Source organism: Chiloscyllium plagiosum, chromosome 30 (genome assembly GCF_004010195.1).
Source record: "Chiloscyllium plagiosum isolate BGI_BamShark_2017 chromosome 30, ASM401019v2, whole genome shotgun sequence".
Taxonomy (NCBI): domain Eukaryota; kingdom Metazoa; phylum Chordata; class Chondrichthyes; order Orectolobiformes; family Hemiscylliidae; genus Chiloscyllium; species Chiloscyllium plagiosum.
In genome coordinates, this window is record NC_057739.1 from 5,600,453 (window position 1) to 5,623,344 (window position 22,892).

The 22,892-nt window shown below is 41.6% G+C and overlaps 1 protein-coding gene across 2 annotated transcripts in view; it reads right to left on the bottom strand.

The window, feature by feature from the left end:
* Positions 1-22,858, bottom strand: part of prpf4 (PRP4 pre-mRNA processing factor 4 homolog (yeast)) — a 42,261-nt gene extending 19,403 nt beyond the window's left edge. The window contains exons 1-7 of one of the 2 annotated variants that reach the window (XM_043719868.1): positions 22,779-22,858; positions 20,758-20,942; positions 10,257-10,443; positions 7,207-7,291; positions 6,966-7,045; positions 5,906-5,999; positions 4,820-4,914 (exon numbers count right to left, since the gene is read on the bottom strand). In XM_043719868.1, coding sequence (XP_043575803.1) covers positions 4,820-4,914; positions 5,906-5,999; positions 6,966-7,045; positions 7,207-7,291; positions 10,257-10,443; positions 20,758-20,920 — 704 coding nt within the window. In that variant the 5' untranslated portion in view covers positions 20,921-20,942; positions 22,779-22,858. Of the gene's footprint in view, positions 1-4,819; positions 4,915-5,905; positions 6,000-6,965; positions 7,046-7,206; positions 7,292-10,256; positions 10,444-20,757; positions 20,943-22,481; positions 22,529-22,778 lie in introns of those variants that run through there. The other variant, XM_043719867.1, reaches the window with a different exon arrangement.
* Between the last annotated feature and the right edge of the window lie 34 nt (positions 22,859-22,892).

The window sequence follows — 22,892 nt, forward strand, 5'->3', positions numbered from 1 at the left end:
TTGTTGTGCACAGCCTGTTTGTTCATTGCACAGTGAATTACAAATTGTCTTCAGGTCATCTTCCACACAGTTTATGGTGCAGACTCATTGTTTTGGTGTGTACGATACCTTTATATTCTGAAATAAACAGAAAAGCTTTCATCATGTTGGGATGCAGGCAAGTGGATTTGGTTGGAGCAGGGGGCTATCTACAGTACAGACAGAAGTGAGCGATGGAAAATTGAAACAGCACTGTCACTGCTGGTAGGAGGATAGTGTTACAGTGTGATAAACTTACACTAGCAGCTTTCATGATAACGTGAACATATAAATTAGTGCCCAATCCAATGATGTTAAGAGTACATCTGTTTACACTGAATCAGGATGATCTAAATCCACTGGAGTTTTCATGTACACCAGGGATGTGTTGGGATTAACTGAACCAAAACAGGGAAGAGGCAAAAATAGGAGGAAGGGAAAATAGATAGGGACAGGAGGATCAAATAGGTAAGGATCGTGGAAGACAACAATAGAAAACAAAGGAGAAGACTAGAACAGATCAGGGATAGAGATATGGATGGAAGGATTGGGAGTGACAAATACTTCCGGTATGGGGCATGAAGTCAGAAAAGGCGCTTACCAAAGCACAGGGAAATTGGAGCTGCTAATGACCTCTCGCCCATTTTAAAGCGACGTCAGTAATGTGAGTGGATCCATGGCAAATGCAAGCTCTGGGGATTTCTTTTTCTCTAAAGCGGTTTTTGTTTTTTTAAGCAAAAGAACCAGAATTTCTATCCCTTTCAGGAGATGTTTCCTCTGACATGGCTCTCCTGCCTTTGAATTGAGCACTTTCGTGTTGGAAATCAGGAGGAGTATTGTTTCGGTGAGTGAATCTGTTGTTTCATCCAATTACCAGTGCGGTCAGGATGCAATTACAGCATCAGATATTTGCGCAGGTATTTTCCATTTACAATCTTGAGAGTGCATACCGTAATATGGAAGGTTGGAAGAGCCATATGTAAATCTTCTTTAATCCACAGTACAGTTTAACAAACAGGCCATTCAGTCCAATACGTCCATGCTGACCAGACATCCTAAATTAATGTAGTCCCATTCACCAGGACTTGGCCCATATCCCTCCAAACTGTTCTTATTCATATTTTTTCAATGTTGTAATTGTACCAGCTTCCATCACTTCCTCTGGCAGTTCATTCCATTCACACATCGCCCTTTGCATGAAAACGTTGTCCTTTAGGTCCCTTTTAAATTTTTCCCCTCTCACCCTAAACTTATGCCCTCAAGTTCTGTACTCCCCCACCCCAGGGAAAAGACTTTGTCCAATTACCCTATCAGCCTCCAACATTCCAAAGAAAACATCCCCAGCCTATTCAGCCTCTCCCTATAGCTCAAATCCTCCAACCCTGGCAACGTACTTGTAAATCTTTTATGAACCCTTTCGAGTTTCACAACATTCTTTCGATAGGAGAGAGACCAGAGTTGCACGCAATATTCCAACAGTGGCCTAACCAATGTCCTGTACAGCTGCAACATCACCTCCCAACTCCTTTGCTCAAGGCTCTGACCAATAAAGGAAAGCGTACTAAACCCCTTCACTACCCTATCTACCGGTGACTCCACTTTCAGGCAACTTTGAGCCTGCATTTCAAGGTCTCATTGTTCAGCAACACTCCCCAGGACCTTATCATTAAGTGGGTAAGTCAGCTAAGATTTGCTTTTCCAAAATTCAGCACTTCACATTTATTTAAATTAAACTCAACTGCCATTCCTTGGCCCATCTGATCTAGATCGTTGTAATCGGAAGTAAGCTTCTTTGCTGTCCACTATACCTCCAATTTTGGTGTCATCTGCAAACTTACTAACTATATCTCCTATGTTCACATCCAAATCATTTATATAAATGACAAAAAATAATTGACCCAGCACTGATCCTTGTGGCACACCACTGGTCACAGGCATCCAGTCTGAAAAGCAACCCTCCTCCACCACCCTCTGTCTTCTACCTTCAAGCTAGTTCTGTATCCAATTGGCTAATTCATCCTGTATTCCATGAAATCCAACTTTGCTAACCAGTCTCCCATGAGGAACCTTGTCGAACGCCTTAATGAAGTCCATATAGATCATGTCCACCATTCTGCCCTCATCAATCCTCTTTGTTCCTTCTTCAAAAAACTCAATCAAGCTCATGAGACATGAGTTCCCATGCATAAAGCCATGTTGACTATCCCTAATCAGTCCTTACCTTTCCAAATACATGTAAATCCTGTCCCTCAGGAATTCCTCCAACAACCTGCCTACCACCACCGATGTTTGGCTGATCGGTCGATAGTTCCCTGGCTTTTCCTCATCACCTTTCTTAAATAGTTGCACAACGTTAGCCAACCTCCAGTCTTCATGCACCTCACCTGTGACTATCAATGATCCAAATATTTCAGCAAAGGACCCAGCAATCACTTGTTTACATTCCCACAGAGTTCTGGGGTACACCTGATTAGGTCTTGCGGATTTATCCACTTATGTGTTTTAAGACATGCAGCACCTCCTCCTCTGTAATATGGACATTTTTCAAGATTTTTCCTCAATTAGATTAGACTACCTACAGTGTGGAAACAGGCTCTACAACCCAACAAGTCCACACCGACCCTCCGAAGAGAAACCCCTCCCCCACCTAATATTTACCCCTGATTAATCCACCTAACACTACAGGCAACTTAGCATGCCCAATTCATCTAACCTTCACATCTTTGGACTGTGGGAGGAAACCCGCGCAGACATAGGAAGAATGTGCAAACTCCACACAGACAGTTGCCCGGGGCAGGAATTGAAATGTCACCATCTATTCTCCATAGTAAACACTGATACAAAATACTCATTTAGTATCTCGCCCAACTCCTGCTGTTCCACACATTGGCTGATCTTTGGAGGGGCCCTATTCTCTACCTAGTTACTCTCTTGTCCTTAATGTATTTATAAAATCCCTTTGGATTCTCCTAAATACTATGTGCTAAAGCTATCTCATGTCCCCCTTTTGCCCTCCTGATTTCCCTCTTGCCTTTATGCTCTTCTAAGGATTCACTCAATCTCTGCTGTCTATACCTGACATATGCTTCCTTCTTTTTCTTGACCAAAATCTCAATTTCTGTAGTCATCCAGCATTCCCTACACCTACCTGCCTTGCCTTTCATCTGAACAGGAACATACAGCCTCCGGACGCTCGTCGTCCCATTTCTGAAGGTTTCCCATTTTCCAGCCATCCCTTTACCATGAACATCTACACCCAATCAACTTCTGAAAATTCTTGCCTAATACCGTCAAAATGGACTTTCCTGCAATTTAGAACTTTAACCTTTGCATCCTGTCTATCCTTTTCCTTCTCCATTTTGCTATAATAATGTCACAAACATTTGGACTGCCCAAATAATACCAAGATTCTACAATACTAGCAATACTAGGAAGGATTAGCTCAGCTTTTGTTTTTATTTTGAGCAGGAAAACCATTCTGTAGATTATCCATTCCTCACGACCAGAGAGAGAAGCAAGCACGTCACTGGGTCTCCATATATATTCACTAACTATACCTAAACGCCCTTGAGAAAATGTTAACTGGCTCATAGAATTATTCAAGTCCTTGCAGATCATAGCAATTAGTGGTGGTTTTAATACATTGGAGTGGCCATTTCAGAGGGCAGTCAGGAGTTAACTGGAGTCACACATAAACCAGACCAGGTAAGAACGACATCCTGTTCTCCACAAGTTTGACTTTCTATAACTATCCAGTAGATCCACTACTAATACTACCTTATTATTACAGGTTTTCACAATTTCTGACGTGGGATTTGAATAAATCTTCCAGGTCTGAATGACCAGTTCTGTATGTAGCTGTGCTAGGGAACATGCTCCGAGCTCTTCTCTTTGTGGAGTGATGAAAGGAAAAGAGGAACCTCTCCAAAGAGACCTCAATGCAGCCAGTGTCACACTGTTGTTGTCTCCCATACTTCTACACTCGTGAACCAAGACTATAAAAGATAGAAATTGGAACTTGCAGAAAATCACCATATTGCAAGTCAGTAGCATTAAATGCATTGCATCGATCTGGTCAGGCATCAATATACCAGGTCCATGTAGGAGGGAGATAATTTCGAGCAAATTTAGATAGCAAATAAGGCCTCGGTTTAATGCCTCATCCCAAAAACCACATTTCCAACAGTGCAACACTCTCCTCTGAACTACACAATCTTGATAATTGTGCTAAAGGCTTTGAAGGAGTGGGTCTTGAACCACTGACCTTCTAACTCAGGCCCAAGATTAATAAACAGGAGAACAAAGTGTAAGACTATTGTAAGTCACCGATTGTTCCTTTCCTTCAGTAGTTTCCGACCTTGCCAAATATAGTGAACTGCATTGGACACAGGCAAGCCTTAGGCACCTCAATCAAGTAGTCACATTTTACATGTGAACCACTATTGGTCCCCTCTTACCTTCTGTGAGAACTGGACATTCAGAACAAACTATGTGACCATGCAAAATATTGCAGCAAGGTTCAGATCTTGAGCCCATTGCCATCCACTCGCAGCATTTTCCAACAATGTCAATGAATCACCCGAGGAGCCTTGACTCATTTTATGATGCTCACCCCTAGGTCTAGAAACAGTTTCAGTGTCACTGCTCTGACTGGGTGGAATCAACTAACTCAGTAAAAACCAAGATTTGAAACAGGAACATGTGTCATCTATATGGCTCCGTGACATGCCCTGCCACCCACTGACCTACTTATGAGCCCCAATGAATATTATTACACGGCTTTGATGCCCTTGTGTCTTACCAAGAAGCTGTAACTAGGAGCTTGGAGTTGGGGCTGAACTGGCAGTAGGAGATGGGTCGGTCATCACCAATCTGGCTGCAGAAATTATTTAAGGCCTGCAATGAGAACAGAGTGAGAACTGGGGTGTGTGCATATCTGGGCGTGTGGATGGTCCTCTTAGGTAAACAAACAGAATTTGCATTTAAACTGTACCATGTTTACAAAACAATGAGGTAGTATAAACACAAAAGGGGAAATGCAAAAGTTAACAGTGACACAAAGTCCAATACTGGATTCTAATCATCCAGCCAAACAGAAATTTAAATCTGAAGTACCAGTTTAATTAGGGCCATGCTAGAGGTTATGTACTGTAACTGTTTTCAGTATGACACTCTTACTTCTGATATCTCTGATCCTAACTGGATCAACAGAATTAAAGGCTTTAGTTTCTTTAAGCTATAAGAGTTCCTTGTTAAAAGTGCACTGGGAGAGGCCAGCAATATTAAAATGCCATCACGGCACATTGGAACAGAACATAACAGAAACATAGAGGGAGCTGTTCCTAAGCAATACTTATGAGATGGACAGTAGAAGAATCATTACTTTGTAATGGCTGTGGATATCATAAACAGCTTTACACCTAACACAAGACAGCTTGGCAGTGGTACAAGGTGACAGAGGTCACATATATGCCCATCCCTAGCACTGACATCTGTCACCTTGATAGATAATAACAATTAGATTCAAAGTTTAGTGAAATATAATATGGCTTCATTACAAAGATTGTTCATTTTTCTTAAAAATGGGTTTAAGGGAAATGAGATATCAGAGCTTGGAAAAAGCAATATTTTCTTCCATTTATAATTATTTAGTATTAAATAGATGGATATTTGACTTCTGCTGTGGATGCGAGGGGCCAAAGGGCCTCTTTCGGTGCTGTAAAACTTCAATGACTCTAGCCCACTCTATGCTCCCACATAAAGAATAACACATTACTGACATTTCTCCTCGTACCCAATAACAACTCAGAAATGGTTGTAATCTGCTCTTCACATCAGATATATATTTAGCTCCTGATCCTCAACTGTTCAACTTATTTCTACTTACCCGTAAGCTTTTGTGGAGCTCTTGCTGTCGCGCAGTTCGTGAAGCCTCTGGAATCTCCTTGTTTGCCCGGGCTTCCTCCAGTCGCTTCACAGCTCTAAGAAAGAATAGAAAACTCAGTCAAACAATCACATCCAGCAAACACAATGCATTTTATACAATGTCCTAGTACAGTGATGCTGTTCAGTTTTATCTGCTGACCAGTAAGACTAGGTTAGCATGGTAGACAGCGTTTTAGACACACTGACGCAGTAAGATGGTGTTAATGATGTACAATGTTTTCAAACACACTTATCCAGTAAGATAGTGCCAATGCTGTAGTGTTTCGATGCACTGACTCAGTAAGATGATGTTAACACTATATGGTGTATTAGATGCATTGTGGAATACATAGTCTCACATCAATTATGCAACCTCACACTAATAGAATAAAAATGATCTTAACAAAATAAATGCAAACCAGCACTACATCCCGTCACATCAACTGGATCCTAACCCTAGTCATTCTATCAGGGAAATTCACAGGTTCCTGTTGAATTTGCCTTTTGGTTTATGGGGTTGGTTTGTAGCAGGGAAGTGGGAGGGAGTTGCTGGGGTAGGGGTGGGGAGTTGGCAACACTCCCAACTCTCTCGTAAGGTTTGTCCAACACACATTCCACTATGAACCAAGCTTGTTGGGGGATTATGGGCACCAAGCTACAGAGAAATTGTACATGCAATACTTAGCATAGCCTCTGGGTGGTACAGCTATTGTATCTGCCTCATTCCCTTGCCTATGTGATTTTCTTCACCATTCTCTGTGCTGACTTACTGCAGCTCTTACACCATCACTACCAGTATATAAACCACTCAAAATCTGTGCTTGATTTACAGATATAAATCAAAATCTCAACATTTCGAAAATTATTTAATCTTACTGTTAAGTACAATCTCTGTTAGGACAGAAGCAAATTCAAATGACCCAAAATGTTCATTCGCAGGTTGCCCAACTCTTGAAAAACAAATTAGAGATCCTCCATATTCCTACCCGATTTCAGAGAGCAGCCAGTGTGATGAAACTGACCTTGGCAGAGAAAAGCGGGCAATGTAGACACGAGCGGTCTTTAAGGTACTGGGGCCCTCGTGATACCAGGTTTGCTGATGCTGGGCATAAAGAAATATCAGATTAGTGTTACAGGTTAGCCAAATGGCTCAGCTATGATTTCCCACCTGGGGTCAGGGGGTTATCACCTGCTATCAAATTCTCCTGTGACAATGACTTAGATGCATTGCTAATACACCACAAACAATTTTGCGTGCCATACCTCCTGTCGGCTTTTCTTTGCATCCTCTGTCTTTTCTGTTTTCTTCAAAGCGTCAGCACCCACCACAGATAGTATGTTGCGTAACCTGGAAAAATAATGCACAACTCAGCAGTCTGTAGGCCGACAGCACACCTCCAACAGGATATCTATGGTATATCTCCTTCAACAGTCAACACATCTTCAATCTCAGAATCAGACTCTCTTTGATGGGAATAAAAAGTCATAAGAAAACCAAAGAAGAAAGCTCCAAATGAACTCAATTCTGACTGCGCCATCTGCAGAATTTGAGTATTAGCTTGTATTATGTGGCGATCACTGTGTGAATAAGTGCATTTGAGGGCAGTAGAATGGCAGATGGGGACAGGGTGAGAAGGAGAGAAAACAGGAAAGGGGGCAGGAGGATCTATTGGACTGAGCAAGATGTAAGGACTAATGCTCAAAAATACTGAAGTCTACAATATAAATAGCAGTCATCACCAGTAAAGAGAAAAGATGAGTGAATTTAAGATCTTATATTACTCCCAGAATGTGCAGGAGAGACAACTGTCTTTGAAGGAACATCGATAAACCTCACCTTTGATCAGATGGTCAAATAAAATGGTTCCCATTTGGATTTTTTTAAAAGTACAATTGTTTTTTAACTGTAAGTATTGTGATTGTTTTCTTATTCAGATTTTAGACAAATAGCACCCTCTTGTGCTCAGAAATGGGATTCCCAGTCCAAAGAAAGGATATAGGGACGTTCAGCATCTGGGAAGTGGATGCTGTGCAGTGATTGGCTGATTAGAGAAACAATAGCCTCCAAAATGCTGTTTACCCTGCATGTACATGTGGATATTTTTAATCAACCTGTTCAGAGATGTTATGACACACCTCTGGAAGACGTGGGATGTAAACCCAAACTTTCTGGCCCAGAGGTAGGGACACTACTATCCCGTTGAGCCAAATCCACCAGGTCAACCATAAATCACCAGGTTACCTTTCCTTACAGTGTAGAAGAGCCATTCGGCCCATTGTGTCTGCACTGGTTCTAAGAATGAAGAATTTAGAATTCCAAACTCCAATCTACTCCCCATAACCCTGCACTCACTCCCTTTTCAGAAAACTGTCTAATTCTCTTCGAAATGTTTCAACTAATCTTAACTCCACCACTCTCTCAAGTAGTGCATTCCCATACCTTATCCACCTGCTGTGGAAAAGGTTTCCTCTCATACCATTTTTACTTATTTTATCAATTACTTTGAATCTATGGCCTCTGATTGGCCTCAAACTACCATTCCTTATACTGTAGTTAAGGAACGAATTTACTATTATGGATTCAGCACTGGTTAACAGTTAGAAAGCAGAGAATCGGAATAAATAGGTCATTCTCAGGATAGAAGGCGGTTAGCTGTGGGGTACAGCAAGAATCAGAGTTGGGACCACAGCAGTTCACAATCTATATAAAGAATTTGGATGGGGGATCAACATTATTTGCAAATTTGCTGATGACACAAAACTGCAAGTTGTGAGGAAGAAGGGGGCTTCAAGCAAACTGGGAGAGGTTAAGTGAATGGGCAAGAATATGCCAAATGGAATACAACACAAAGGCGAGGGTAAAGTTACTCACTTCGATAGAAAAACAGAAGAATATTTCTTAAATGGCAAGAGGTTGGGAAATACAGGTGTCCAAAGAAACTTGGATTTCTGTGGTCATGAGTTGCTAAAAGGGAGGATGCAACTACAGCAAGCAATTAAGGCAGCAAATGGAATGATGGTATTCATTGTAAGTGAATAGAGTCCTGTGGTGCAGTGGTAGTATCCCTAACTCAGGGTCAGAAGGCCCAGGATCAAATCCCACCTGCTACAGATATATATCACAACTAACCTGAACTGGTTGATTATCAACTAATTTATTTTTTTTAATCCCAAGGGGATATGAAAACAGGAGACATCTTGCTGCAGTTGAATAGAATCTTGGTGAGACAACATCTGGAGTAATGTGTACAGGTTGGCATTCTTATTTAAGGAAGGATATGACCATTAGAGCAAGCACAATGGGAGATGACTAGATTAATCATTGAGATGGGGTATTGTCTTTTGACGAGAGATTACGGAAACTACATCTGCATGCTCTACAGTTTAAAAAAGACAAGCGGTAATTCTATTGAAACTGACAACATTTTCACAGGATGGAAGTAGACACGTTTCCCCTGCCTGGTGAGTTTACAAACAGGGATATAGTCTCAGGATAAAAGGTGGTCATTTAAAATTCATACGAGGAGGCATTTTTTCACTTAGATGGTAGTGAATCTTTGGAAATTTCCATTACAAAGGTTTGTGGAAGCTTAATCATTGAGGAGATTCAAGACAGAAACTGAGAGATTTTTTTGGCAAACAATGACATTAAGAGATATGGAGATGTGCAGGGAAGTGATGTTAAGGTAGATAACCAGCCCATGATCTAACTGAATGGATGAGCAGGCTCAATGGGCTGAATGGCCCACTCCTGTTTCTATGTTTCTCAGCCAACCTCACCAGACTACCCATGATCCCCAAGTTGCTCACCACAGCCAAACCCATCAGACAATTCCTCAGTCAATACCCTGACCACTGATCACGGTAGCTCAGTACTGTTGCCTCACAGTGCCAAAAGACCTGGGTTCGATTATAGCCACAGGCGACTGTGTATGTGGAGTTTGCACATTCTCCCTGTATCTGTGTGGGTTTCCTCCCACAGTCCAAAGATGTGCAGGTTAGGTGAATTGGCCATGCTAAATTGCCCACAGTGTCCAGGGATGTGTAGGTTAGGTGCATTAGTCAGGGGAAATGTAAAGTAATAGGGTAGGGGAATGGATCTGGGTGGGGTACTCTTCGGAGGGACGGTGTGGACTTGTTGGGCCAACTGTAGGGATTTTATGAATTCTATGATCCTCAAAGCCAAGGCTCCCACTAATACTCTCAGCCAGCTGTAAATATCAATGCTCCTCAAAGCCAAACACCACATGACACAGTCAATTCACACCATACCAGGACTGCTTTTGTTCACAGCAGAGCTATTTAAATATCACCTCTCTCGTCGCTCAGCTGGTCCTTCCCCAAAAAGAGTGATTGGTTCTCCAAGTGCTCGTAGGCAGGCCTTCACTTCTGCGTCATCTGTTGAAACATTAATCTGCCGCGCTCGTTTTCTGCGTTCGAACTCTGCCAGCACCTCTGCTTGCCTCTCACTGACGTGGTCTTCGACCTCATAGAACTCATCTGCAGAAGAGAGGATTGGAATTACACACAACACTGACCACTGCCTACTCACCCTCCCTACTCTAACTCTGATCAATGGAAACAGTTGTATTAGTTTAGAAAGAACTCATTCACCTCAAACCTGGTTCTGTTGGCATTTATACTTCTCATGAGCAGAAGTCCTCGTCCTAAATGCCCCGCCTAACCCAATGTTTCTTTATCAGCCTTCCTTTTTGATTACATTCAACTCATTCTTAAATGCTGAGCTGACCTCTGTTTCAATCCGGTATTACATTCAACATGCTCTCAATCTCTGTGAAAAAAGGTTTATCGCAGTCCTAGTTTTGTGTTTATCCCCTCTTGTTCTAGATTTCTCAATCATTGGAAGAAGTTTGTTTTCACCTCCTAAGTCCCATTCTATCAGAATTTTCAATATCCCTTTTAAATAAGACCCTGATCTGCTGATTTCCAACCAAGCCAACCCTATTTCTTGTGAAATATTTTCTGAGGAAATCTACGCTATTCCCTCACTATTATTCCCATATCCTTCTATTGCTGTGAAGTCATAAATAGCAGAGAGCTCTTTGCAATTTTACTAGGATTTTACATATTCAATAACACGACTTAAAAGTTTGTATTTCTTCATAAAATCTAGCATCCCATTGGCTATTTACACCACTATCCAACGGAAACGTTTTTTTAAAAATAAATCTTTTGAATCTGGATACCAAATGCCTCTGCTCTTCCACATCATTTGGTTTTTCCTCACTGAGTTGGAAGCATGCTCACCTGTGAATCAGGTCGATGGTTTCAGTCCTACTCGAAAGGCTAAACTGACTTTGCAGCACAATAGCAACAATGTTGTACTGTCACTGTAACTTGGCTAAGGTGTTAAACTGAAGTCCTCATTTGCTTCAAATGGATGAAAAAAAATCCAACAATCCTATTTAAGAAGAGTTGGCTGTTAATTGTATATTAATTATGTTTAGTTGGATGAAAGCCATGATGTGGGGATGCCAGTGTTGTACTGGGGTGGGCCAAGATATGAAGTTATGACACTAGGTTATACGCCACCAGGTTTATTTAAAATCAGAAGCTTTCAGAGCACTGCTCCTTCGTCAGGTGAAGGGACTGACGAAGGAGAAGCTCTCCAAAAGCTTGTGATTTTTTAAATTAACTTCAGACATACAAATAATCCACCAGTTAACAACTCAAAAACTAGAAATTTAAACTCATAACAAATAATATTAAAAATATATACAAAAATCCCACAGCTTACATCACACTATGTTTATATTCTATGCTGCTCTTCCATGGGGTGTTCATACATTCTTTGAGGGTGTCTGTACATTCAATATGGATAAAGTTAAATATTTATTCTTCTCAAATGAACATCACAGGGAACACTCAAGACACACCTGGACAAATACACGAATAGGAAGGGAATGGAAGGTTATGATTCTGTAAGTGTAGAGTGTTTTTGTACACAAGGGCCGGAGGGCCTGTGACTGTGCTGCATTTTTCTTTGCTCTTTAAATAAACCTGTTGCACTATAACCTGCTGTTGTTTTTTATTCTGACAGTTGGGTGAGGGTGGTGGGCATTTACTGAAGAATGCTTTTAAAATGTGTAAGTTTGTAAGTTAATGCTGATACAATTCTTAAAGATTGGCTCCAGTTCTACTTATCACTAACTGGTTTTCTGTATTATAACATGGTAGCAGAGAACAATTGCTTAAAGGTGAAAGGAGGGATCTAAGAAAAAGATGGAAACTAAAAGCTGAGTAGAAAATGGGGGAAAAACAAGTGTAAACTGTCAGGAAGCAACTGTAAATCTGTAGAGTATGATTACACCCTCCAATGTTCCAGCACATGAATCAAATGGATATGTGGGCATGGGTTTACGCCCTTGCTAAGGGATAAACAAGGTATGATGAAGGTTTTATTTAAGAGATATACAGTAGCGCCTCGATATACGAACGACCCGTTCACAAACAAATCGGTTTACGAACAGGATTGTACATAAAATTTTGCCTCAAGGTACGAACGCAGAAAGCCTGTGTGTGACCACGTGGTTTCATTGTTCTGCTTTGCTACGCGCTTGTTGAACGCAAAAGCTCTCGGGCCCCGCGTGATCTCATTCAGTTTGTCTTTGGCGCTTGCGCTGTGAACAGCGTTCGTTGCTACTTCCAAGCATTCTTACACTATCCGAACTATGGGAAAAATTGATTCAGTTCACAGAACTTTTCGGTTCGCGAACCGGGTCCCGGAATGGATTAAGTTCGTAAGTCGAGGTGCTGCTGTATTAGTTCTTATAGAACAATAGTCAAGGAGAGGAATAGGAATAGACGGTATGGGAATGTATTTAATTGGAGTAGGGGGAATTACAATGCCATTAGGCAGGAACTGTGGAGCATAAATTGAGAGCAGACATTCTCAGAGAAATGCACAACAGAAATGTGGAGATTGTTTTGGGTGCACTTGCTGCGAGTGCTGGATAGGTTTGTCCCACTGAGGCACAGTGAAAGAACCTTGGGTGACAAGGGATGTGAACATCTAGTCAAAAAGAAGAAAGCTTACTTAAGGTTGAGGAAGCAAGGATCAGACAGGGCTCTAGACAGTTACAGGGTAGCCAGGAAGGAACTGATGAACGTACTTAGGAGAGCTAGAAGGGGGCATGAAAAGGAGGATTAAGGAAAATCTACACTTAGGTGAGGAACAAGAGGATGGTCAGAGTGAGGGTAGAGCTGATCAGTGATAGTGGAGGGAACTTGTGCCTGGAGTGGGAGGTGGTAGGGGAAGTCTTTAATGAATACTTTGCTTCAGTATTCACTAGTGAGAGGGACTTGTCATATGTGAGACAGTGTGAAACAGGCTGATATGCTCGAACAGGTTGATATTAAGAAGGAAGACGTGCTAGAAATTTTGAAAACAGGATAGATAAGTCCCCTGGGCCATACGCGATATACCCAAGGTTACTATGGGAAACAAGGAAAGAGATTGCTGAGCCTTTGGCGATGATCTTTGTGTCTTCACTGTTCACTGGAGTAGTCCAGATGATTGGGAGATGGCAAATGTTATTCCCTTGTTCAAAAAAGGGAATAGGGATAACCCTGGGAATTACAGACCAGTCAGTCTTATGTTGGTGGTGTGCAAATTATTGGAGAGAATTCTGAAAGACAGGATTTATGATTATTTGGAAAAGCATAGCTTGATTAGAGATAGTCAGCGTGGCTTTGTCAGGGGCAGGTCATTCTTCACAAGGTTTATTGAATTCTTTGAGGATGTGACAAAACACATTTATGAAGGTAGAACAGTGGATGTGGTGTGTATGGATTTTAGCAAGGCATTTGATAAGGTTCCCCGTGGTAGGCTCATTCAGAAAGCAAGAGGTATGGGATACAGGGAAATTTGGCTGTCTGGATATAGAACTGAAGGCCGAGAGAGGTTGTAGATGGAAAGTATTCAGCCTAGAGCTCGGTGACCAGTGGCATTCCACAGGGATCTGTTCTGGGACCTCTGACTTGAATGAAGAAGTGGAAGGATAGGTTAGTAACTTTGCCGATGACACAAAGGTTGGCAGAGTTGTGGATAGTGTGGATGGCTGTTGTAGGTTGCAACGGGACATTGATAGGATGCACAGCTAGGCTGACAAATGGCAGATGGAGTTCAAATGGCAAAGTGTGAAATGATTTATTTTGGAAGTTTGAACTTGAATTCAGACTACAGGTTAAAGACAGGATTCTTGGCAGTGTGGAGGAACAGAGGGATCTTGGGGTCCATATCTGTAGATCCCTCATAGTTGCCACCCAAGTTGATAGGGTGTTAAGAAGGCATATGGTGTTTTGGCTTTCATTAACTGGGGACTGAGTTTAAGAGCTGTGAGATTATGCTGCAGCTCTATAAAGCACTGGTTAAACCACACTTGGAATATTGTATTCAGTTCTGGTCGCCTCATTAAAAGGAAGGATGTGGAAACTTTAGAGATGGTGCAGCTGAGACTTACCAGGATGCTGCCTGGAATGTAGGGCTTGTCTTATGAAGGTTGAGAGAGCTAGGGCTTTTTTCATTGGAGCAAAGAAGGACGAGAGGTGACTTGATAGAGGTGTACAAGATGATGAGAGGCTTAGATAGAGTGGATGGCCAGAGACTTTTATTTTCCCCAGGATGGAAATGTCTTTCATGAGGGGGCTTAATTTTAAGGTGATTGCAGGAAGGTTTAGGGGAGATGTCTTTACTCAGAGTAGTTTGTGCACAGAATGTACTGCCAGCAGTGGTAGTACAGTCAGATACATTAGGAACATTTAAGCAATTCTTGGATAGGCACATGGATTCTAGTAAAATGAAGGGTACGTAGGTTAATTTGATCTTAGCATATGATAAAAGATCAGCACTACAAAGGCTGAAGGGCTTGTATTATGATGTACTGTTTTATATTCTATGAATCTACTGAACATTAAGAAGGAATGGTCAGATTTTGAAGAAAATCAGATAGTCATTGCATGGAAATAAAGAACATGGACTGATGATTGGTGAAATTCAGTTTCAGGATTGCTGGATCAGTACATTGATATGTTAGCTAAAGATGCCTCACAGATTCTCCTGCAGCTGGAAAACTATCCCTAAAAACCTTTTCAGATCTTTTTGCCCACGAGTGCAGTCAATTCATATACAAGCTATTCCGGCATCGTGATTTTTTTTTTACAGGGATGTCTTTCTGATATTCCACAAAAAGGGCAGCATATACAGCAGGAAAAACATGGAAACTACATAAATGCATGATGGCCTGAATGATGCCTTTAAGATGCGGTAGCAGTCAATGCAAACTGTTTTCATGAATATAGGTTGCGTTTAATTAAATTTAGATGTTATAGGGGTTTTGTTGCTATCGTTAATAAAGCTCTTGAGCATCTTTGTGATGCATGTTAATCTCTTACTGAGGAATGAGAAATACAATTAAGATTATGATTGAGTTTACATTTGGGGGACAGGCTTGTTGGGCTTTCATCTAGATTGTACTGTGAAGATCTAAAGGAGAAAGTGAGGACTGCAGATGCTGGAGATCAGAGTCGAGAGTGCGTCGCTTGGAAAGCACAGCAGATCTGACAGCATCCAAGGGACAGGAGAATCGACACTTCGGGCATAAAGATTTCTGATATAGGGCATATGCCTGAAACATCAATTCTCCTGCTTCTTGGATGCTGCCTGACCTGCTCTGATTTCCCAGCAACACACGCTCGACTGTGAATATCTAAAGTCAAGATTTGTCCATTAAGGAGTATCTTTTGCTGGGAATTAAAACTTTTAAATTTAAGATAAATGAAACATTTGTTTTAAGAAGAGTGTAAATAAACTGAAAAGTAAATGTAAATCAGGCAGCCTGGGAATCACTCTGACCTAGGAAGAGAATCTACCAGAGGGTGTAAGAGAACTGGAACCAGGAGTAGAGGACTATCAGAAACCAAGCAGGTTTTCCGATTTGCAATCATTAAGCAAGAGCGCAGTGAGGCCCATTTTTGAGCTGGGAGTACACATTCAGGTGGTGTTGAAGGAAAACTGAAGGACTTAACTAGCCAAAGCTACCCCATGTGGAAAAGTGCCCAGGTATGTTCTATATAGAAAAGGCAGCACAAACTGAACTTGATCAAATACCACACCATCAGTCTACTCCCAGTGAAGTCATGGAAGATACCATCAATAGTGCCATCAAGCAGCATCTGCTTAGCAATAACCTGCACAGTGATTCCCAATTTGGGTTCTCCTCCTGACCTCATTACATCTGTGGTTCAAACATGGACAAAATAGCTAAATTCCAGGGATTAGGGGAGAGTGACAGCCCTTGACATCAAGACCACATTTGACAGATTGTGACATCAAGGAACCCTAGCAAAACTGATATCAATGAGTATCGGGGGGAAAACTCTCTGCTGGTTGGAGCTATATCTGGCATATAGGAAGGTGGCTCTGGTTGTTCAAGGTCAGCCATCTCAATTCGAGGACATCTCTGCAGGAGTTGCTCAGGATAGTGTCCCAGATCCAACCATCTTCAGCTGCCTTATCAATAACCTTCCCTCCATCAGAAGGTCAGAAGTGGGAATGTTCATTGATAATTGCACAATGTTTAGCATTATTGTCAGATATTGAAGCAATTCATGTTCAAATGTAACAGGACCTGGACAATATCCAGATTTGGGTTGAAAAACGGGAAGTAACATTCACACCACACAAGTTCCAGGCAATGGCCATCTCCAATAAGCAAATCATTGCTTCTTCACATTCAATGGCATTACTATCACTGAATACTACCAACAGTCTTAGGGGTGGGGGGGAGAAGTTAACGGGTCTATCCATATAAACATGACAACTACAAGAATAGGTTAAGGCTAGGACCAAATAACTCACCTTCTGACACCCCAAAGCCTGATTACTATCTACAAGGCACAAGTCAGTGGTTTGATAGAATACTCCCCATTTGCCTGGATGTGTGTAGCTGCACCATCCATGACAAAGCAGCCTGCTTAACTGGCATTGCATCCACAAACAGTCATTTCCTCCACCACTGATACCCAGTAGCAGGATACCATCCACAAAATGAACTGCAGTAACAGGGCAGCACAGTGACTCAGTGGTTAGCACTGCTGCCTCACAGTACCAGGGACCCAGGTTCAATTCCAGCCTCGGGTGACTGTCTGCGTGCTTGTTAGGTGAATTGGTTATGCTAAATTGCCCATAGTGGTCAGGGTTATGTAGGTTAGGTGCATTAGTCAGGGGTAAATGTACAGTAATAGAGTAGGGGAATGGGAATGGGGGGGGAAGGTTACTCCTCAGAGGGTTGGTATGCACTTGCTGAGCCAAATGGCCTGTTTCCACACTGTAGGGATTCTATGATGATTCAATGAATTCATCAAGGATCTTTAGACAGCATTTTCCAAATCCATCTTCTTCTGGAAGGACAAGGGCAGCAACTACATGGGGGTACTACCACGTGGAAGTTTCCCTTCAAACCACTCACAATCCTGACTTGGAAAATATATTACCCTGTATTAGTATTCCTGGGTCAAAATCCTGGAATTCGCGCTCCCTAATGTCTTTGTGGGTTGACAGCACATGGAGTGTAGTGGTTCAAGGCAGCAGCTCACCGCCATCTTCTCAGGGGCAATTAGGATAGGCAATAAATGCTGGCCCAGTCAGCAATCCCATATCCAATAAATAGATTTTAAAAATGTTGGTGGAAGAACCCCAAGAAATCTTTTACCTTGGAGAATAGTGGAAAACAGAGAATCAAAGTTAATTCTTGACAGCTGCAGCACTTCTAGTTTTTGTCCCACAAAACTAAAGACTCTCAAAATCCTATAAATTAAAGAACTTAAAGATCTTGAATCTTACAATACAGTAGCAGTCCATAAATTTGTCTTCAGGTCACCCCTGTCCTGAAGGTGTTTCCTAACACATCTGAACAGGATGATTAAATTAAAAGAGTTAGACATTAAGAAGCAAGAGGAGTCAAGACTGTCCTATCATCGCTGATCCTCAACTCCTTTTTGTGTCATCCCCATACTGCCCTCAACTCCTTGATTTTTCAAACATCTATCTAGCCCCTCTTTGAAAACAGTTTAGCCATTTTTGATAACTAGACCCCTTCATTCCAGGAATCAGTCTAATGAATCTCTTTTGAATTGCATCCAAAGCCAATATATCCTTTCTTAAATACAGGAACCAAACTTCTTGCCAAAGTGCAAGAACTCTCACTTTCTTACATTAAACTCCATCTGTCAACTTTTTACCATTCACTATATCTATATCCATTTGCAGATTCCAATGTCCTCATCACATTGTTAAAATATTACATGTTAAAATATTACCACCTAAGTGCTTCCCTATAAAAGGCAGAATACAGTATTTATGAAATACCATGTTCAATTTATAATGATCATTTCGTTCAACTTGTACAGTAGTAGTTGTTGCCTAAGTCCTGACATCTTGAGGTATAAGTCTAAGTTATTAATTAGGAGCTAAAACTTCTTGACTTTCCTCACCTGTACTGAAATTTAAGCAATTGTTTAATATATTAAGCAAATTAGTCTTGGATAACATTATCTCCTATCTCAGATGTTACTTCCAGAACCTGTTATCTCTTCTCAACCATCAGAAAGTGCTGGGATTATACCTAAAGATGAGACAGAACACCACAATGCTTGTTTGGTCAGTTGAGTTAGTTGGGACCTGAGACTTGACCAGATGCTACATTTGACATGTTGTAGTCAGGGTCTATGATGGAACAACCTGAAGTTGAGAATGTTTCAAGGGGAAATAAAACATTTTAAAAATTAAATCAGGCGAAATGCATACCAAAGTTCACGTTCTCCATTCATGGGTGACCCAAAACACGTGAAACTAGTCATTTTGGGGAGGCACTAGCCTAGTGGTATTATTGCTGGACTGTTAATCCTGAGACCCAGAAAGCATTCTGGGGATCAAGGTTCAAATCCCACCATGGCAGATGGTGGAATTTGAATTCAATAAGTATCTGGAAGAAAGAGTTTAATGATTGTCAGGAAAATCCCATTTGGTTCACTCATGTCCTTTATGGAAGGAAACTGCCATCCTTACCTGGTCTGGCTGACATGGGACTCCATACTCACAGCAATGCAGTTGACTCTTAAATGCCCTCTGAACAATTAGGTATGGGCAATAAATGCTTCCTAACCAGTGTCACCCTCAATGTCAATGAATAAAGAGAAACAAAAATGTAGCAATGCTAACTTTTCTGGTGGGTATTCCAGAGCATATGACTTCTTAATATTTCTGAGGGGCAGGAATAGAAAAACATTGTTTTTTTGCTTGTGGGGCTCGGAAATTGAAAAGAATTGTTAAAAGGGCTGTTGGATGAGTTGCTCATTTTAAATAAAAGATGGATACATTTTTGTTAAGCAAAGGTATTAAAGGGTATGGGCCAAAGGCAGGTATATGGAGTTAGGTAACACAGATCAGCCATGATCTCTCAGGATGAGAAATAAGCTCAAGGAGCTGAATGGCCTAGTCCTGTTCTTATGTTTGTAAAAGTACACTGGCTGCTTAAGCACTGGTTCGTTTGGAGGCTGTGGAAATGGAATTCTCTTTGTGAAATAATTTAAGGAGACTCTGTACATTGGGCCTACTGAAAATGGTACATCCAGAGAGTGTAGACAATGCTTCACAATGGGATACAAAAGGTGAGAGAGAGATTATGAACTGACCTTGCTGGTTTGAAACAAATGCTGGATGGAAGAAAATAGATCTCTAAACAAACGGGTAGATGCAAATCATAAACCATTTCAGAAAAAGAAAAGCATGTGCAAAGAAATTGTGAAGAACCTCAGAGAAAGGAGGTTTTGAAATGCAAAGTTTTGCAGAGTACTTTTTGATTTAGGCCATTCACTGGTTGTGTGGGATAAGGGATTAGTACCGTCAAAACATATCATATAAGCAACTTCACACTGGTAAGAGATTTATTAAACGTTGCTTTGAACAGCCAGAATATTTTCAATTCACTTTCTTTTGAACATCTGTTAATTGTACATTCATTAATTGCCAGTATTTGGCATTAACTGAGACTTCCCTGTATCCCCCACTGAAGGATCAGATTGAAACTGTGGTTCTTGGGTGAGGACATCTTTGTGTGCAAGTTGAAATTAAATGCTCAGAAATGTCTGCTTGGGTTTCCTCCAGCTGCTCAGGTTTCCTCCCACAATCCAAAGGTATGCAGGTTGGGTGAACTGGCCATACCAAATTTGCCAATAGTTTCAGGGATGTGTAAATTAGTTGCATTAGTTAGAGGTAAATGTAGAGTAATTGGGTTGGGGAATGGGTTTGGGTGGTTTACTCTTTGGAGGATCGGATTAGAGATTAGGCCAAATGGCCTGTTTCCATACTGCTGGGATTCTATGATTGCATCAAGCTCTAATCTTCATCAACTACCTTTGTGGAATACCAACAGAACCTGTTATCTCCTCTCAATCACCAGAAAGTGCTGGCATTGTACCTAAAGATGAGGCAGAACAGCACAATACTTATTTGGTCTCAACTGTATCCAGAACATAATTTAAATTTCTGTGCACAAATGTCTTCATTACAATTGTTACCATTTCCAAAAGTGTTTCAAACGTTAAAGACTTTCTGTTACTTTTGCATCTAAAATACTGCCCAAAATCATCTAAAACTGTTATTTATTGCTATCATTCCCAGCTATCTTTCTAAAATTCTCAGCAATCTTTCAGCAGCTCCACATTTTCTGACTCAATTAGATGGAGTAACTATCCAATTATACAGGTAAAAGAAACTGAAGCATCATCACTTACTGCTGGATACATTAATATGTCCAGCTTCTATCCCAGCTTTCACAGCATCTTTCCCCAGGTATCCTCCATCTCCTTTGGAAATCCTTTCTTTCTCCTTCTCTTCAAGACTTCCATAGTATATCCGAGATTTCTTAGGCAACGGAGCATCATCATCATCAGACATTCTTGTAATATGAAGCAGGAAACTGAAGATGTGGAAAATGCACAATATTAACAAACCATTTTAATCAGAGAAAGGCAGACTGTTGACTCTAGCTCTAATCTGTGTGTGTGTATACGCATCTGCATACTTAAATTCAGGCGTTGCCCAAAGGAATTCTGTTCTTTTGATGCCTTGGGAAATAAATTGGATCAGGAAGAACTGAATGAGAGTTGATTTCTAGCCCAGGAGCAGATACAATGTATAGGATCATGGATTTGCATCTTCAAAGGAACAAGCAGGAAACCAGGAGAATCAAAGACAACAGAATCTCTCCAAATCAAAACCAATGCACATTGGGATAATTGAGCTAGAAACTTGATAAAATTGTTATTTTGTCTAAGTACCAAGAAAATTGGAATGAAGATAGATTATTGGAATTGAGGTACAAATCAGCCATAACGTGTCTGAATAGGTTGATTAAAAGTATCTAAATGCATAGTAAGTGTAATAGGGCTCAAAGGGGAGAATAAAGGGCGGCACGATGGTTAGCACCGCTGCCTCACAGCGCCAAAGACCCGGGTTCAATTCCCGCCTCAGGCAACTAGCTGTGTGGAGCTTGCACATTCTCTCCGTGTCTGCGTAGGTTTCCTCCGGGTGCTCCGGTTTCCTCCCACAGTCCAAACAATGTGGAGGTTAGGTGAATTGACCATGCTAAATTGCCCGTAGTGTTAGGTAAAGGGGTAAACGTAGGGGAATGGGTCTGGATGGGTTGCTCTTTGGAGGGTCGGTGTGGACTTGTTGGGCCGAAGTGCCTGTTTCCACAGCAAGTAATCTAATCTATCTTATTCTTAACTATCTTCTTACAAAAGATTGTCTTGTCAATATATTATAGATATATGGGTTGAGTTTTAGATGTTATTTGATTATTGAAATTGAGTAACATTTCAAAATTTACCAATTATACCAAACTTGGAAAGAGGACTAATGATACCACTATTACCAACTGCGCAGGTTGGCACAGCAGCTCAATGGTTAGCACTGCTGCCTCACAGCACCAGGATCCCAAGTTTAATTCCAAACTTGATCAACTGTGTGTGGAGTTTGCACATTCTCCCATTGTCTGTGTTGGTTCCCTCTGGGTGCTCTGGTTTTCTCCCACAGCCCAAAGATAGGTTGGGTGGATTAGCTATGCAAAATTGCCCAAAGAGTCCAGGGATGTACAGGCTAGATGAGTGAGCCATGCATAATGTAGGGTTACAGGAATCGGGTAGGGATGCTCAGTGTGGACTCCATGGGCCAAATGCTTCCACAGTGTAGGGAGTGTATGACTGCAACTGCCTGTCAGACAACATTGGCTGAGAGATTGGGATTTAACAAATCATTCATTTTGGATGAAGGGTTTGGGGCAAACAATGTATACTTAATTTCCCAGTCCTAAACAGCGTGCAGAGAGACAGAGAACAACATGCACCAAACTTTGAAGGTTGCAGGGTACACAGAGCGTGATTAACAAAGCACATGGGAGTCATGAGCTTCAAAAATAGAAATGTTGATGGAAAAAGCAGGGGAATTTACGCCGAACCTTAATAAAGCTCTGGACCACAACCAGAGCATTGTGTGGTTTCGGATCCAGCACAGCCTTCTCCCCAACTCCCTCCCCCTATACATTGGGGCTCATTGACGGCCTCTGGTACAAGCTTTCCCCGCACTGACCAACTTCACCGTCAAACAACGCCCGCAATTCTCAGGCCCGGCTAAGGATAGGAAGGCGACGGCTATACTCAAGGCCTAGCTTTAGACGATCCTCTCTCTCTCTCTCTCTCCCCTGGGGCTGACGCTTCCAACCCCCCGATCCGAACCGACCCCGCAAGGCCCTTACCAGCTCCTACACCATCGTTAGGCTGATGCCAACTGCGTCCGGGTCAAAGGCTGAGGACGCGCCGCGTTGGCTGCCGGGAGTTGCAGTTCTTCGTCTCGAGGCGAAACTGCCCAT